General features: G+C 52.9%; 1 protein-coding gene across 3 annotated transcripts in view; it reads right to left on the bottom strand.

The window, feature by feature from the left end:
* Window positions 1-638: 638 nt before the first annotated feature.
* Window positions 639-16154, bottom strand: part of SMCO4 (single-pass membrane protein with coiled-coil domains 4) — a 71865-nt gene continuing 56349 nt past the window's right edge. For all 3 annotated transcript variants that reach the window (XM_082628740.1, XM_082628741.1, XM_082628742.1), the window contains exon 3: window positions 639-1399. In XM_082628740.1, the coding sequence (XP_082484866.1) occupies window positions 1136-1315 (180 nt within the window). In that variant the 5' untranslated portion in view covers window positions 1316-1399 and the 3' untranslated portion in view covers window positions 639-1135. The remainder of the gene's footprint in view (window positions 1400-16154) is intronic.

Genomic DNA, 16154 nt, shown 5'->3' with positions numbered 1-16154 from the left:
CCCCAGAACACGCCTGTGCAATCAGTGAGCGAGTCATGCAGCCACCAAGGTTAGACAAGCACTTGTCTCCCCACAGATCTCCCCCTAATCAGCAGTGACAGAGGAGCAGACACCCTCAGAGCAGTTACCATGAATCTGACTTCCAAAAGGGGTCCACTCCACCAGCCACCTGGACGGCTAACGATGCCCTAAAATACAACGAAGCAACCCTTCCAGCGCAGCCAATTTGCATCCAAAACTCAGCTGGACTGTTGACAATTTGTACCCTTTCTGCAGGAACAGAACCAAGCCTGACCTTTACCTCCGGGACCATGTCTGTGTTGCTGCTGTTTGCTAACTGATGTCAAAAGCAGTTGTGGTCCCATTCCAATTAGAACTCTTATTTTTGCTGAAACAGACCAATTTATGCATCCTTTCTGGCCCTCTCAAGAGTCTCTCAATCTTAAAATGAGCCAGTTAAAAAACACAATTTTACCGGAAGCGATTCACAGCAGGCAGTGAAGGGGGAGACGGAGAAAGCCCAGAGGACTGGGGGCGAGAGGGACACACTTCCCAGCCAGGGGACCCGCACAGACAGCACGTTCCTGTGCCCCCGGGAGAGCAAGGCCACCTCCTGGCCAAACAAGATCAACATCCAGTTTAAGGCTATTATCTCCTTTATTCAAAAAATAAATATTTCACTTTTGAGTCAACATATTTCAAATCACATGAAGCACAGAGAAGAAATACAGTCCCTTTGGAAATCATGAACACGTGTAGGAAAGAGTCATGTTCAAAGCAAAGGGGACGGGGTGAGCACTGATTCCAACTGATCCATGACCCAGAGGTTCCTCCTCTCACCAGGTGGAGCTACATATCGATTGTAGGCGAGAAACACACACACACACACACACACACACACACGCAGCTTTGAAGTCTGAAAGGCACATGAAGTGGACCATAAGGTGTGTGGCACATTCACTGATAAAGCGTTCCCTATTCCCTCCCAAGAAAAGTGGAGAAACTTTAATCAAGTCACAGACCAGAGAAGACAGGGTACTCTGGCTCAGAGCTCAGTGTCAGGAGAATCTCTGCGGATGAAAGCCATTCTTCTTCTGCTCTCCTCTCCCGCGCCTCCTCTCTGGGGGCAGCTCCCTCACTCGGTGATGGCGGGGCGCGTGGCCACGTACACGAACACCACGATCAGCAGCACGACCGCGGCCAGCGTGGGCAGCACCACCGTGGTGACCTGCCGCCGGGCCTCCTGCATGGCCTGCTTCCGCTCCTTCTTGTCCTTGGACGTCTCCTTCTTGGGCTTCCCCTTGAGCTGCCGCATCTTTCCTAGGGGATGCTAGGAGGGTGCGTCCGGAGAGGGGTTTGAAGGAAGGGTCACGCTCCTCTGGTCAAGGTGCAGAATCTCCTGTAGAGAGAACCATGATCAAGAATGTACGGAGGGCTTCCCTGGTGGCGCAGTGGTTGAGAGTCCGCCTGCCGATGCAGGGGACACAGGTTCGTGCCCCGGTCCGGGAAGATCCCACATGCCGCGGAGCAACTAGGCCCGTGAGCCACAACTACTGAGCCTGCGCGTCTGGAGCCTGTGCTCCGCAACAAGAGAGGCTGCGATAGTGAGAGGCCCGCGCACCGCGATGAAGAGTGGCCCCCGCTCGCCACAACTAGAGAAAGCCCTCGCACAGAAACGAAGACCCAACACAGCCATAAATAAATAAAGCAAACTGTCAACAAGTAAAAATAAATAAACACTATTACAAAAAGAATGAACGGAGTGAAAGGAAAAGGAATCACAAAGTCAAAGGCAAATGCTAAACCAGGAAGAGTATCTGCAACTTAGCAGCCCAGGGACTAAGGACAGAAGAGCTCTTGCAGCCCCTCTGAGTGGTGGGTGGTGGACATAAGCAGGATGTTCCTGGGGCTCTGTCACCGTCAGCGCTTCTGCAGGTGTGCTGTGCACAGGTAACCGGCACACTGAGACAAGGCCTCTCAGCTCCAGGGGCAGCTGGCCAGGCGCTGGGCACCAGATGAACAAGACTGCTTTCATGACACAAAGGGACTGGGAAGCACTAACTATGCCGCCTCCACTCATCGGAAAGGGGGGCACCCTTCTCCCTTCCAAGGCTCCACCTATTTACTTCACTGTTCTAAATCCCACCATCTCCCCAGCCAGCCTCCAGCGCTGAACCGCCGGCAGCCTGCAGATGCCAGGACCGTGGCTCCCCTCCTGGCCGAGCCCAGGGCCTGACTGCAGGCCACGGCAGCCTCACTGGGGCCGAAGAGAGCCCAGAGGCACCGACTTCTCTGATCTCCATTTGATCCTTTACCCATCCACCCAAACCTTCCTGAGCACCTCCTATGTGCCAGGCTCTGCTCGAGGAGTGGAGGAAGTGGTGGAACACTCGGGGCTGTGCTCTCAGAGCCCACGGTCTAGGGGTGCACCCCGGGTTGCAAGCGGAGTCGAGAGCTGGGTCAGACAGACGATAAAGAGAGACCAGCTGAGCCTTTGGTCCAGCCACCCACTCAACCTAGGATCTCGTAAATTCTGTGCCGCATGGAGGTGCTCAGGTGGTGAAGCGGTGCTGTCAGGGGCCTGGGGGATGAATCAAAGGCCGTGGGTAACTACAGAGCAACAGCTCCATACGAGTCCGATTCTGAGCTTTACGCAACAGAAACAGACTTTGGCTGATTCAAGTTGAGATGGAGTTTACACAGAGGCCTTTGGCACCTCATAGGATCCCCAGAAAAGAGGACCTGGCTCAGGAAGTAAGCAGGGCAAGGAGCTGTGTAGCCATCACCTGAGCCCCACTCACACCGCGAGCCTGGAGGAGGCCTCAGGCTGTATCATCACCTGGACACTGCCGCTGGAGCAGGGGGCACTGAGGCCACCACTACTGCCCCTGGAAACCAGACGGAGCTGCTGTCACTGCCTTCAGGATGAATTCTCCAGGGCCCTGGCTTCTCTGTGTCACCAGGTGCATGTGACCAGCCAAGCTGAGACCCAATATACCCGCAGCCTAGCCTTCCAACCTCTATAAGCAGAGGGAGTGTTTCTAAACACAGTGAAGGAGTGGGGGGTTGGCTACTGGGCAGGGAAATAAAAAAGACAAATGTCCTTCATAAAACATCCTGGGGGACTGGTAGAGAGGCGCTCTCTGAGGCAGACGAGCAGTGTACACCAACATTCCCCTAACAGAGAGACTTCTGTATCATGATACTGTGTACCCAGTTTTGCCCCAGGACAGTGAGTGGCCTGTCACCACCCTGATGAGGAAGATGACATTTACACCTAAGTGAAGGTGTCAAGTGGCAGGCAGGACGCGGAATGTGGGTTCCGAGGCGGGAAAAGTCTCGTGTGAATCTCCCTGTTGGTAGAGGGATCCTAATCTCACCACTCCTCTCATCCCCGATTGGACCCCGGCATTTTTTCCTATTATCCATAATCAGGCGGAGTTTCTCCTGGTGCAAGAGGGCTGAAATTATTGCACTGGAATGACACGATGCCAGCCAAAAGCAAATATTAAAGTTCTGGAGAGCCCCATTTAGGCAAATTTACACCCTCCATCAGGCTTTTGAAAATAGCCACTCTTAACTTCCTTAAGACCTGACAGGTGTAGGAACCCCTGGCTTTACAAATTCTCCTTTTCAAATCTTTCAGAGAACTTGCAGGCAGACCTGGGTTCAAACTAAGGACATACAATGTCCTGGCTGAACGGCTTTGGGCCTCAGGAGGCCTCAATGTCATCATCTGAACAATGAGGACAACTTCTCTCGGAAGGCGTGGCTGAGGATTTGAAAACACTCCTCATGGTGCTCGGCCCGCCCACACCCCGCAGGACAGGCAGCCGGAGGCAGCCGCTTCCTCCCCACCCCACCGCTTGCCCGCTCCGGGGCCGTGGTCAGACCTCACGGAGCTCACCAGCCTCAGCGCCCCCTGGGAGGTGGTATAATGGCAGTGCCCCGCCCGCAGGACCGTGGTGAGGATGAGACAAGAATCCGGGTAATACGGCACCTGGCATGGAGAGGGCACCGGATCCACGTTAGCTGACGCTCCTGAAGCCCACCCAACAGACAGCCTGCGGGGAGACGGGCAGGCTCGTTACCCCCGCGCAGAGATGAGGAGACCAAGGGGCAAGAGGAAAAACGTCTTGCACACAGTCAGCTGGTCTGTAAACAGTATCTAACAGAGCAGTGGATGGCATCCCTTGTCCAAAGCTATGAGCCATGGTCTGTTCTCTCCCTGACACAGCTTCACGAAATTGTCTAAAAAGAGACAGGCCAGGGGCTTCCCTGGTGGCGCAGTGGTTGGGAGTCCGCCTGCTGATGCGGGGGACGCGGGTTCGTGCCCCGGTCCGGGAGGATCCCACATGCCGCGGAGCGGCTGGGCCTGTGGGCCATGGCCGCTGAGCCTGCGCGTCTGCAATGGGAGAGGCCACAGCAGTGAGAGGCCCGCGTACAGCAAAAAAAAAAAAGAGAGAGACAGGCCATTGGCAGCACTCTGATTTGTAGCCATTTCCCTGTGGACCTAATGGCCTGTGAAACGAGGAGGACCCTGCTGTGGCCCATCACCCAGCCCCCCACAGGGCCCCTCACAGGGCCCCCCCCCAGAGGACTGGCCGCAGGCAGGTAGCACCAGAGGCCCAGAGTTAACAAGGGCCCCAGCCCCACTCCTTCGGCTGCTGGCTGCATCCTCCCACAGAGGTGTGGTGGACGTGCATAGGCAGCAGCCCCCGTGACGACCAGCTCTTGACATCTGTAAGATGCATTCAGAAGTTCTCCAAGGCGTAAAAAAAGGCCTCGTCACTGGGGACAGTGCCGGTCTGGTCAGGATTTAAAGGACAAACATGCCAGCCTGAAGTCTGGGATCTTGGTCAGGCTCCAGTGGGTGGCCTCCCTGATCTCACTCACCTGTGCTGTGGGCCTCAAACCGCAGCCCGGCACTCTCCCTGGGGCTGAAGAGAGAGTGGTGAGGAGGGAGGGAAAACACCACTGAGATGACAGCTGAGGGGAGGGAAAAGGGCCCAGCAGGACAAAGGCTGGGGAAGAGCCGCAGGGAGAGGGAGCGGAAGGAACCAGAAGGGTGACAGGAGGGGAACTGCAGAGGGCACCGAGGCCAGGCCATCCATAGGCTGGCGGGCCATGGTGAGGAGTCGGGTTTCACTCCGAAAGCGGCACAAGGCACTGAAGGGCTTCCCACGGGGAGGTGCAAGTTTAAAAAAGCTCCTCCGGCCGGTCTGTGGAGACTGGGGTACAGGGGAATGAAAAGGGAGGCCCTTAGAGCAGGGCAGGGAGGGCCAGGGGTGGCTCCGACTTGGTGGGGAGGGCCCGTGGTGATGGAGAGGAGGATGGAGTGGGCTTTTATGTGGGGGGTACCTAACGGCAGATTAGACATGGTGCGTGAGGGAAAGAGAATAACGGGTGGACCTAAGGTTTGGAGCTTCAGCATCTGGCTGCATGGTGATCCGGCCTTATGAGGTGAAGGGAGAATGGCAGGAACGGGGGATGGATTTGAGAAAGGACATTAAGTGCTCTCTTCACATCTATCCACGTGTGAGGATGCGCCTATTAGACATCACCATGGAAATATCAAGGAGGCGGTTGAGGACATGAGTCAAGAGCTCGGTCTGAGCTGAAGATCTATATTTGGAAGTCATCAGCCATTGATGAGGTGAGCTCGCCAAGGACAAGGTAGATGGAGAAGAGGGCCAGGCCCGAGCCCTGAGCATCTGACAGTCGGAGAACAGGAGGGGAAGGGCAAGCAAAGGAGCCTGTGGAGAAGACGCAAGTGAAGAAGAGAAAAGAAGTGTGGAGTCCCAGGGACCAAGAGTCAAGAAGAGCACTGCTTCAAAACGCCACCGAGACAAAGTGAAGATAAAGCAGCAGCCACTGGATCTGGCGACTTGGAGAACTGACCGGAGGAACTTCAGTGGAGTGGGCCAGTCAGCCCCTATTTCAGAAATCTAAACTAAGAAACATGAAGGCACACAAGCTGGAAAATCCTGCAGATGGGGGCACCGGGGAAGCCATCTGATGCCACGTGCGGAAGACAACATTGGAAGCCAAGCTGGGGAGAGAAGACGGGAGCCGAGGGGAGCACCCTGAGAGCTGGACACTGGGGACTCTGCTCTTATCCTTCCAGCACAGCCCCTGCGAGGCCCAGCTCTGTACAGGCTCCTGAGTTATGCTGACCTGTTTCTGAATCTTAGGACAGACATCTCTTTGAACTTGAGCTGGCTCCAGTGGGTCTCTGTACCTTCCAATGAAGGAGCCCTGGCTAAAATGATTACTCCAAGTTTTACAAATGAGGAGTCCAAAGCCTTGCCACTGTCACAAAATTAGGGGTGGCAGAGTCAAAAGTCAAACCCACATCAGCCTGACCCCGAAGCCCGAAGAGTCACCATCCTCCGGTGCCTTCCCCACATCCCTTCCCGGCCCTTTACCCACTTTGGGGCCACGTCACTGCTCACCAGCCCCTTGCAGAGAGGAAATCAGAGATGAAGCTCATAAGATGCAGTCTGGCTCTTTCCCAGCAAGCAGCCCAGGCAGGACAGAGAAGCCACTAGCCAAGTCCCAGCTTCACAACCTGACCATGACTGCCACCTGGCCACCCTCTGCCTCTGGCTCCCCTAACCAAGGGAACGGAAACTTCACCAACACTGGAGTTCCACCAGTGCCCCTCCCCCACCAACAAGCCCATGGCAACTGGTCAGCACTGGAATGTTCCAACTGGTCCCCAGTGTGCGTGGGCAGGTGGGAGGGGGGCAGAGAGGAAGGGGAAACACATCCTTTCAGACAGAATCATTTTATGGTTTTTTGGCTGAGCCTTCCAGTCTTTTCTCTATATATGTATATATACATATACTGTGCACACACACGCTTATTTAAAATCCTTATGTATATTTCTTCCTACTTAGAAATCATAATGCACGTGACAGCCTTAGAACCTATTAGGGAAACAGCCAAGAGCAGAGGTAAGAATGTGGGTTTGAAACCAGCTTTGAGCCTCAGGTCTGCCATGTCTAGTTATACAACCCTGGGCAATGTACTTAATCTCTCATGTCATGACTTTCCTCCTCTGTAAAATGGGATAAGAAAACCTGCTTTGTAGAGTCATTGGGGGAGAAAGACTGAAGTATTATCTGAGGTATTGATTAACAGGCCAAACCAGATGCTCAGTAAATGGTACAGAGTAACTCCCTTTCCAGGGAGGTTTTTCCAGTGCAGATGCACGTACGGAGGGAGGTACCAGGGAATGCTGCCCTTTTTTTGGCATTTGAACCATATAACCCCTGGATGATGGAACCCTCCCAGTTTCTCTCTCTTCCCTGCTGAAAACCACCAGTTACCAGTCCGCTGCTGGGCAGGTTTTCCCAGAGGCTTGATAGGAGAAAAAGGTTGGCTTGGGCAATTGAGGGAAGGTTCAGAATCACAGCGACCACCCCCAGCTCCCGTATCCCAGACAGGCTAATGCTGCACTGCCCAGTATGGCAGCCACTCGTCACATGTGGCTGTGGTCCAAACTGAGCTGTAGTGTGAAACACACACCAGAGTTTGAAGACTCCGTACCAAAAGAAAGAATATAAACTGTCTCATTAAAATCTTCCATACTAATTACAAGAAATGATAACATTTTGGATATACTGGGTTCGATAAAATGTATTATTAATTTCACCCGTTTTTTTTTTTTTTTACCGTCTTAATGTGGGCTACTCAAAAACTTCAAATTCCGTGAGTGGCTCACACAGCACTTTAACTGGGCAGTGCTGTGCCTGCCCCATGCAATAAGCACCAGGTTCAGCCCCCTGATAAGCTTCCCACATCACAGCCTCAACTCACAACGGTGAAGACTCCGGGGCCCTCACAGCCCCGCCCTAATGGATCTCTCCAGCCTCATCATACCTCACGACCCACGGCTACCAACACGCCTGAGTGCCCACCCCACACGCTCACATCCCATGCCCGTGCCCGTGCAGGAGCTCTGCCGCATGCCCTCCCCCATGCACCAGCATCCTCCTGGTGTAGACGCCCGTCCTTGGTCAGCCCTGTGCCTGGCCTTCAGCAGTCTCTCCTCAGTGCTGTCTCGGCACTCGGTTTATGCCTTTATTGCAGCACTGACCAGTGGCCGCCACCTAACTGGCTGGGCCCCTGATGTCCCCACTGGACTCAGCACTCCTTTGGGAGCAAATGTGTCTTGCTAGTAATAATATGGCCTTAGGCTGGCAGGACACCTCTCACATAACAGGTGCTCAGCAAGCATCTCTGGATCGAACACCAAAGCTGGAAGACAAGCAGTCATCTTACGTACTAAGCACAGAGTTACAGCAGAAGTTTCTACAGGAGAGGAGAAGTTATAGCAGAAGATAATAAACCAGCTAGCTACCACTTAGAAATGCTCATTTCATTCTCAACACAAGATTGGTATTCTCACTCCCATTTTACGTGAAGAAGAGGAGATTCAGAAAAGTATGGGGACCTCCCTGGTGGCGTAGTGGTTAAGAATCCGCCTGCCAATGCAGGCGACACAGGTTTGATACCTGCTCCGGAAAGATTCCACATGCCACGGAGCAATGAAGCTCGTGCACCACAACTACTGAGCCTGCGCTCTAGAGCCCGTGAGCCACAACTACTGAAGGCCACGTGCCTAGAGCCCGTGCGCCGCAAAGAGAAGGCACCGCAATGAGAAGCCCACGCACTGCAACGAAGAGTAGCCCCTGCTCGCCGCAACTAGAGAAAGCCCACACGCAGCAACAAAGACCCAACACAGGCAAAAATAAATAAATAAAATAAATAAATTTATGAAAAAAGAAAAAAAGAAAACTATGGTGACTTGCATAAAATCAAAGACCATTAGGAAACCAGCACAGTCTCAACCCTAGTATAAAATCCATAACAATCACTCATTAAATATTGAGTGAATGAATGGACTGAGGATCTGAACTCAGACCTAATTCCAAAGTGCACCCATCCTCTCTGCATGACCCCGCAGTGACAGTGCCTCCAGGTCAGCCCACAATTAGGAACAGTAGCTATCACATCCCGAAGGCTCACTACCTGTCAGGCTACCGCACTAAAGCCCTCTACAAACACGCAAACCACACTGCGGCTTTTATCCCATTTTTCAGACAAGGGAACTGAGGCTCAGAGAAGGGAAGGGCCCAGGTAGTAAGTCAGAGTGCATCTGGGATTCAGACCCAGCTCTGTCTGCCTCCCATCCAACCCGGCTGCCTCCAGGTAGCCGGGCCATCCCATGGAGTGACAGGACACAGGGTCAAGAGTCCATGGCGGGTTCCTGCCCATCAACTCTGGAGGCTGAGGACACGAGGAGGGAGGGTGTGTGAGCAGAAGCGCAGGCCCTCCAGGTGCTTGTCTCACTCGGCAGTGGATAAAGCCTGTTCCTTACTTGCTCCGACTCCCAGAAGGTGTCCTGGGCTTAAAGACACACTGCAGGTTGCTTGAACTCTCATGGTGGGCCAGGCTGCTCAGAAAGAAGGGCCCCAGGATGTCCTAGGCTCTTGCAGGGGTGCCCGCTGAGAACAGCACGTCCAGGCAACAACGTCAAGTGGCTGCAGACTGTGTCGGCTGCACCCGCTCCTCCCCACACAGTCAATGCGAGGACAGACACCAGGCCCAGGTGGCGGCCCGCCTGGATGGCCACTCCCAGGGATGGAAGCCAGAGGCTGCCCACCCATCCTCCACGCTGTCCACCTTTTCAAAGCCCTACAGCTCTCCTGTCTCCAGAAAAGGCTGTGTAAGATGCTCACTGAGAAAATGGCTGTGTTTTTCTCCTACTGCAAAATCAGGAACACAAACGAATAAACAACACATAAGAAGGGTGTATATGGAGCAGATCTCCACCAGCTCTTCTCTTAGCTGCGTCATTATAAACATGAAGCATCAGGAGGGCGGCACCACTCCATGCTCTACGCCAGGAGCCCAGGGAAGCTGCCCTGAGTTCAGGGAAACCTAAATCGCGCGCCGAGAACAGCAGCTCTGTGGCTCACGGAGTGTGCTCACTTCACTGTACGTCCCTGGGGTTTAGCCGTAATGAGCCGTGATCACCTCACTTCTGTCTGCCGCAGAGACGGGGACAGGGGGTGGGCAGGCTGCCAGGAGAACTGAGCGGGATGGGACTCCCGATACCTGCTAGGCACCAGCTGATAAGACAAGCGCCTTCCAGGGAACACAGACATGAGCAGTGACAGCCACGCACGCTGGCTCCAGCACCCCGCTGCCGACCGGCCTCAGAGCTCGGGGAGCTCCTGACCGGCCAGCCTGCGGGGAGGATCAGAGCCACAGACGGAAGCTGACAGGCACAAACACGTGTACATACTTCTCTCACCGAGGGTGAAGGAAGAAGAAACTATGTAATTTGGCGGTGGCAGTGTGTCAGCTACTCCTAAATAAGAACCCGAGAACACAAAAGAACTTTGGGGTGGGTTGCTGAATAACACAGACATAAAAAGCTAGGGTTCTCAATAAATTGGATAAGTAACATTCCTGCAAAGTGCTTTCCTGGGCAGTGTTCATTTCCTCCTCATGGTAACTCTTCATCTTACCTATTATTGACCTTTTTCACAAGAAAAAGAGCAGACAGAGCAATTAAGTTCGTGTCTGGGTTTTAATCCCCATCCTGGCACTTCTGGGGTCTGTGGCCCTTAGACCTTCAATTACTCTGTCTGTAAAACAGGGATAAAACTACCTAGCATTTAAATATTTTTTGAGCATCAACTATATGTCGGGAGACATGCTGGGTAGTTTACAGGAAATGTGGGAGACAGACAACCAACAAATGAACAGAATATGTGTCAGATGATGCTACGTGTTTTAGAGAAAATAAAGGTGGGGGGAACAGAGGCTGCAAATTTAGAAAAATCAATCAAGGAAGGCTTCATGAGAAAGTGACACTGGACCAGAGACTCAAAGGAGGTGAGGAAGTGACCTGTACGAGACGGGGGCCACTGGAGGGCTCTGCCTGTGCTAAGGAAAAGCACTGCTGGACGACTGACTGCAGGGGGCAAGGGCTGAGGCCAGGAGCTGGGTGAGGACATGAGTGAATTATTCAGGAGGTACATGGTGGCTTGGTCCCAGGGAGGGGCAGATGTGGGGGAAAGTGGTCGGGTACGTTGAGGGGACAGCCAACAAGATTCACCAGCAGATTGGAAGTGGAGTGTGAAAACATAAAACGATGAAAGGCTCTATGGCCCAAGGAAGTGCAGGAATGGAGGCGCCACGTAGGGGTGTGGGGACAATGGGATGGGTCAAGTCTGAGACGCGATTAGCTGTCCCCGGTGGAGACACTGAGCAGGCAGCTGGATGCGTGAGGCTGTGCTTGGGGAGAGAGCTGGGCTGGAGACAGGAGCGTGGCAGCTGTCAGCACTGCAAGCTGCCAGGCTGGGGAGCGAGCGCAGACAGAGAAGGGCCAGTGCGCTCTGCGGTTTAGGACTTGCAGAGTTGAAGAGCGGCGAGTAAGAGACTAAAAAGGTATGAAGGGAAGAAAACTGGAAGCATAAATTGTCTTGGAAGGCAAGTGCAGAAAGTGTTCCAGGAAGGAGGAGCCGCTCATCGGGCTTGGTCACGTATAGGTAATCGGTGACCTGAGGGGAGAGTTTTGGTGGGGTGGAGAGGTGGGGAGGGGGCCCGGATCTGAGGGGGTCCCAGGGAGGGAGGGAGCAGGCTAGAGAACGGAGACCACGAGTCGGCAACGCTTCTCAAGGCAGGACTCGGGGGCTGGGTGTCTGCACTGCAATCCCAGTCCTGCCATTTGTCAGCCCTGTGACCTTGGGCAAGTTCCTTACTCTTTCTGTGCCTCACATTTCTCATCTGAAAAATCCCTTAAGGAATTGGTATATGAGAATAATGCCTGGTCCGTAGTATTTACTATGTAAGTATCATCATCCATCAGCAACATCATCATCATCATCACTATGAAAATAGGGTCAGAATCAGAAGGGGATATAAGGACAAGAGTTTTGTTCTACTTGTTTGTTTTTTAAGGCACTTACAGAATGTTTGTGTCACAGGGGAAAATGGATCAGGAGAAGGAAGGAAAAAGAAGTGCTGGCGAGCCACCCAGGGGAGCTGGAGCACCAGCTGGGCTGGCCCCAGATGGGCCCAATGTGACGGTGGGAGTCTGTGCAAGTTCTCACCGGGCTATTGCTGGTTCTCAGTGAAATGGGAAGAAGGCCATCAGCTTGGGAGGCAGGAAGAGGGAGGAGATGCTAGAGTCTGAAGAGGAAGAAGCTGTGAAACAGCAGTCAAGTGGGATGGATGCATCAGAGCACGACAGGTGACCACCAGCCTGCAGTCAGAGGCCTCAGATCTTAGAGCAAGGCGGTTGGGGGCTGGCACCAACGCACAGGTGCAGGTACAGGGGATGGAGTCGGGGGATGTTAGACTTAACCAGGACAGGATTTTGTCAGGCCACTATGACACAAGGTGAGGGTTACATGAGATTGCAAAAGAAAAGCACCTGGCCCAGGACCTGGCATCTGAAGCGCTGCTGCTGTTCAGGCTTCAGTGGCCAGTCCAAGGAGCCCCACTCCCTCCACGTGCGCCTCCCTGACCCCCAACACACACAGAGTTCAGGAGCAGAAAACTCTGCAGGAGCCTCAATTCTGCTCATTCCACTAAGCCACGTCCCTCCCTTTTCTGTTCAAGTTACTGTCACATTTCCCAGCCCTCTCCTGCTGGTCTCAGAGAACAAAGAAGGCCATGTGAGGGCAGACTAGTCCCCGCACGCTTCTTCCAAGAACCAGCGGTGAAGAGGCTCTCCCAGCCTTGAGGAAATATTGGCTTTCCGGGACCTGCCTTGCAATTCCACCAAGCTCTGCAGGTGCGGCTCAACCATCAGTTCCTCCCACTGAAGACGGGTGGGCAAAAAGCCTTTGATGGATCTCGTTATGTAACCCAGACAAGTTTGAGTTAAATTCACAGTGATCAGCAACTTCAAGCACAGTAATTTATTTTCACTAGGTGACCTGAAGCAAACTCAACCACGGAAAGGACAAAGGAGATGACTAAACAGAAACGAAGTTAAGTGAAATTCCCGCAAGAGGGTACAAAACAACGCTTTGCAATGGTTAAGATGCACAGAAAGAAATACAATTAACAGCAGCGCACACGCACAAACTAAAACCAAAGTTTTATGCCATGGTATGTAAGCTTATTATGTGCAACAGACTCGGAAATTTTCTACTTTGTTTCATTTCATTAGAAAAAAATGTCAGTTTAATCCCATGGAAAGTGACTTGCCTTCGAAAAGCACTGGATGGAGAAGACCTCAAGTCAGGAAGGGCTGGTAAGTGTTCCAATCCCATTCCCAGGAGAAGTCACCGAAACACCCCGACAGTCTTTCTACCTTGATGAATAATAGGCTCTTATGAGAATGAAAGGAAGTAATGAACGTGAATATTTACAAGCTATTCTACGTGTGGTCATTCCTTAAATGGCAATTCTTTATCCAAACCTGCAGGTTCTCTCGATTTCATCTGCTACTCAGTTAGGTACTTTAAGACAGCAGGTACTAAAAGCAAGAGTCACTAATTTATCCCTTTGTTATTGACAGCTCAACTCTGTGGCAGCTCAAGACTAAGGCAAGGTTGGGGGGAAATTCATGAAGACATGCACACCAGCCAATTGTATGCACTGTTTTGGATTTTTTTTTTAAGGCAGTGCTTCTCTAACTTTTCCATCTCAAATAGGAGAGGGGACATTCATTCCTGGAGGCCAAGTCTGGGGCAAAGCCACTGCAAGAATAAAATTTTAATTGTGTCTTATTTTAAATGTCAAGCGATCCTATATAACATTCTCCCTTGCTGTTTACTCGTAACGGGCATGGCACTGTGATAAGAGCCTGCCGTGGCTCTCACTGCACCCCAGGCTCCCATCTTAGAGGCGAGAAATGGGGTTTTGAGAGGTTATGTAACTTGCCCAGGACCACGAAGCAAATAAGCGGTGGGACAGATTCAAACGCACCCAGTCTGGTTCCAGAACCCTGCTTGTAACCACGAAGCTATGTTGAATTCTCCTCCAACAACCAACCATATTTGTTTTAATATTCTTTAAATGTTATTTCCCCCCGAACTTTGGGTAAACAGGACCCACACGCACCCCAGGGCTCTGCCTACACGCTGGGGAACCCTTCGGGCATGCAGAGCCACGAGTCCGCCAGAACTCCCCTGCCTTCCTCACGCTCCCGCGGCCAGGAGCGGGCTCACAGCCCTTCTCTCCTAGACGCGGAGCACCGTCCTCATGTTCTTTTAGGCATGAACTTCATTAACAACCAACATATCACAAGCACCAGTTGTTTATGGCATTTTTAAAATGAAAAATTCATCCCCAAGCTAAATTACAGCAAGTTAATTACAGCGCCTGGCTGATGGCACACATACTGAGAGAGAGTGAGGGACTGACGGAAGCATCAAATGCAAACAGCAGACACAACTAACACGCGCCCAAGACTGCACGCCTGGGCCTTCCTCAAATACAGAGACTGGGGCTCACCCCACCCAGAGGGCCAGCTTCAGAAAGAGACGGGCAAGTGCTCACATCCATTCACTTATTCCACAGACACCTGCTGGGCACCTAAGTGCTGGGGACGAGGCAATCACACACAGAGTCACTCACTCACCAATTCATTCCATCAAACACTTAGCGGGCACCTACCACAGGCCAGGCACTGCTCAACTGCTGTGCATATACAGACGGATGAACTGACTGGTCCATCTCATCAGGTACTGAGTCACCTCGATGCGCTAGGCACTGTCCGGGGCAGTGGGGATGGAATAGTGAACACCACGAAGTTCTGGCTCTGAAGGAACGTACATTCCAGGAAATGGAGGCAGATGAGAGACAAATAAATATGTAGTGTGTCAAGGAGTGAAGTACTATGAAGAAAGACAAAGCAGCATAAGGTGACAGAGAGCGGGGGACGTGCTGTAGTACAGACAGCATTACAAGGGGCTGCATCTCTGATTAGAGAGCAGAGGCCACAAAAAAAGGTGGGAGCAAGCCTCGAGCAGAACTAAGGCAGGAGGGCGCCTGAAACGAGTGCGCCTCTGCAGCACCGCGACGCAGGGTCACGGGGGCCTGCGGCTGACAGCCGGCGAGCCGGAGGAGGAGCAGAGGCGAGAAGATCACTCCAAAGAGGACGCTACAGACCCACTGGCGAAGGCTCCAAGCCCATCATCTGTGCTTCACTGCAGGCCCTGACTGCTGCCAAAATCCAAATACTCTGCAAAAGGCAGGCAGTAAACTGGGCTGCTGTCCAATATTTACCCGGTGGCATGCCAGGTGTTCTCTGGAGTCTCCGAAGGGTCAGCTTGGGGTCGGGGGAGGAGAAGGACCCCATCAGACAATGAACTCGGGCTGCTGAAGTGGGGTTTGCCACTAACAAAGTGATACATATTTGATCTTTAATTTGAAGGCCGCCTTGTTTGCTGAACCTTAAGCCTGTTTACCAACCTGAACGGTTGATGAGGACGGTTTGGGCAAAGGGTACAGAACAAGAGGCTCTGGAGCGCTGAAGACGAAATCGGCCTTGCTGATTCTGCCTGTGGCCCATCTGCAGGCGCCACAGAGACCCCGCTGACCACGGTGAGGCTGCTTCCTAAGGCAGCCCTGGTCTCCTTCACCTCCGCTTCCCCCCCGCCGCCCTCACCAGGGGCTGATTATTCTCCTCCTGCCCCGACTCTAGATCCCACCCACCCCCCACCTCCAAGTGAAATCAACGCTGCACCCATACCCAGAGCCCGTCTGTCCTCCCCGCCCTCACCGAGGCCTCACTGTCTCACCCCGCATGTCTTCCTGCTTCCAGCCTCCCCATTCCTCAGTCTCCAGACAGAACAAGTTCACTTAAACCGAGGTCTGGTCTTAGTCCTCCAACTAACAAGCCTTCGGTGGCCTCAGGGCCAACAACACACAGTGTGAACTTGGCCTGGCCTCCTAGGCCCCGTGTGCGGAGTGCAGCCCCATCCCTACGTGGCATCAAGCAGCCGTTACTCCTGTCCCGCTGCACGTGGTACAGAACAAGCCAACGTGCACTTATGCCCGGGTCTTCTCGTCTTGGCCTGCATTACACACTCTCTCTGCTGAGAAAACCTGTCTGATCCCCTTAGTCAAGATTAGGTGCCCTTTCACCTACTTCTACACCTTTAAAATAACCCTTC

Source organism: Mesoplodon mirus (genome assembly GCF_964341445.2).
Source record: "Mesoplodon mirus genome assembly, chromosome: 7".
In the NCBI taxonomy this organism is placed as follows: Eukaryota; Metazoa; Chordata; class Mammalia; order Artiodactyla; family Ziphiidae; genus Mesoplodon; species Mesoplodon mirus.
This window is presented reverse-complemented; position numbering and strand designations above follow the sequence as displayed.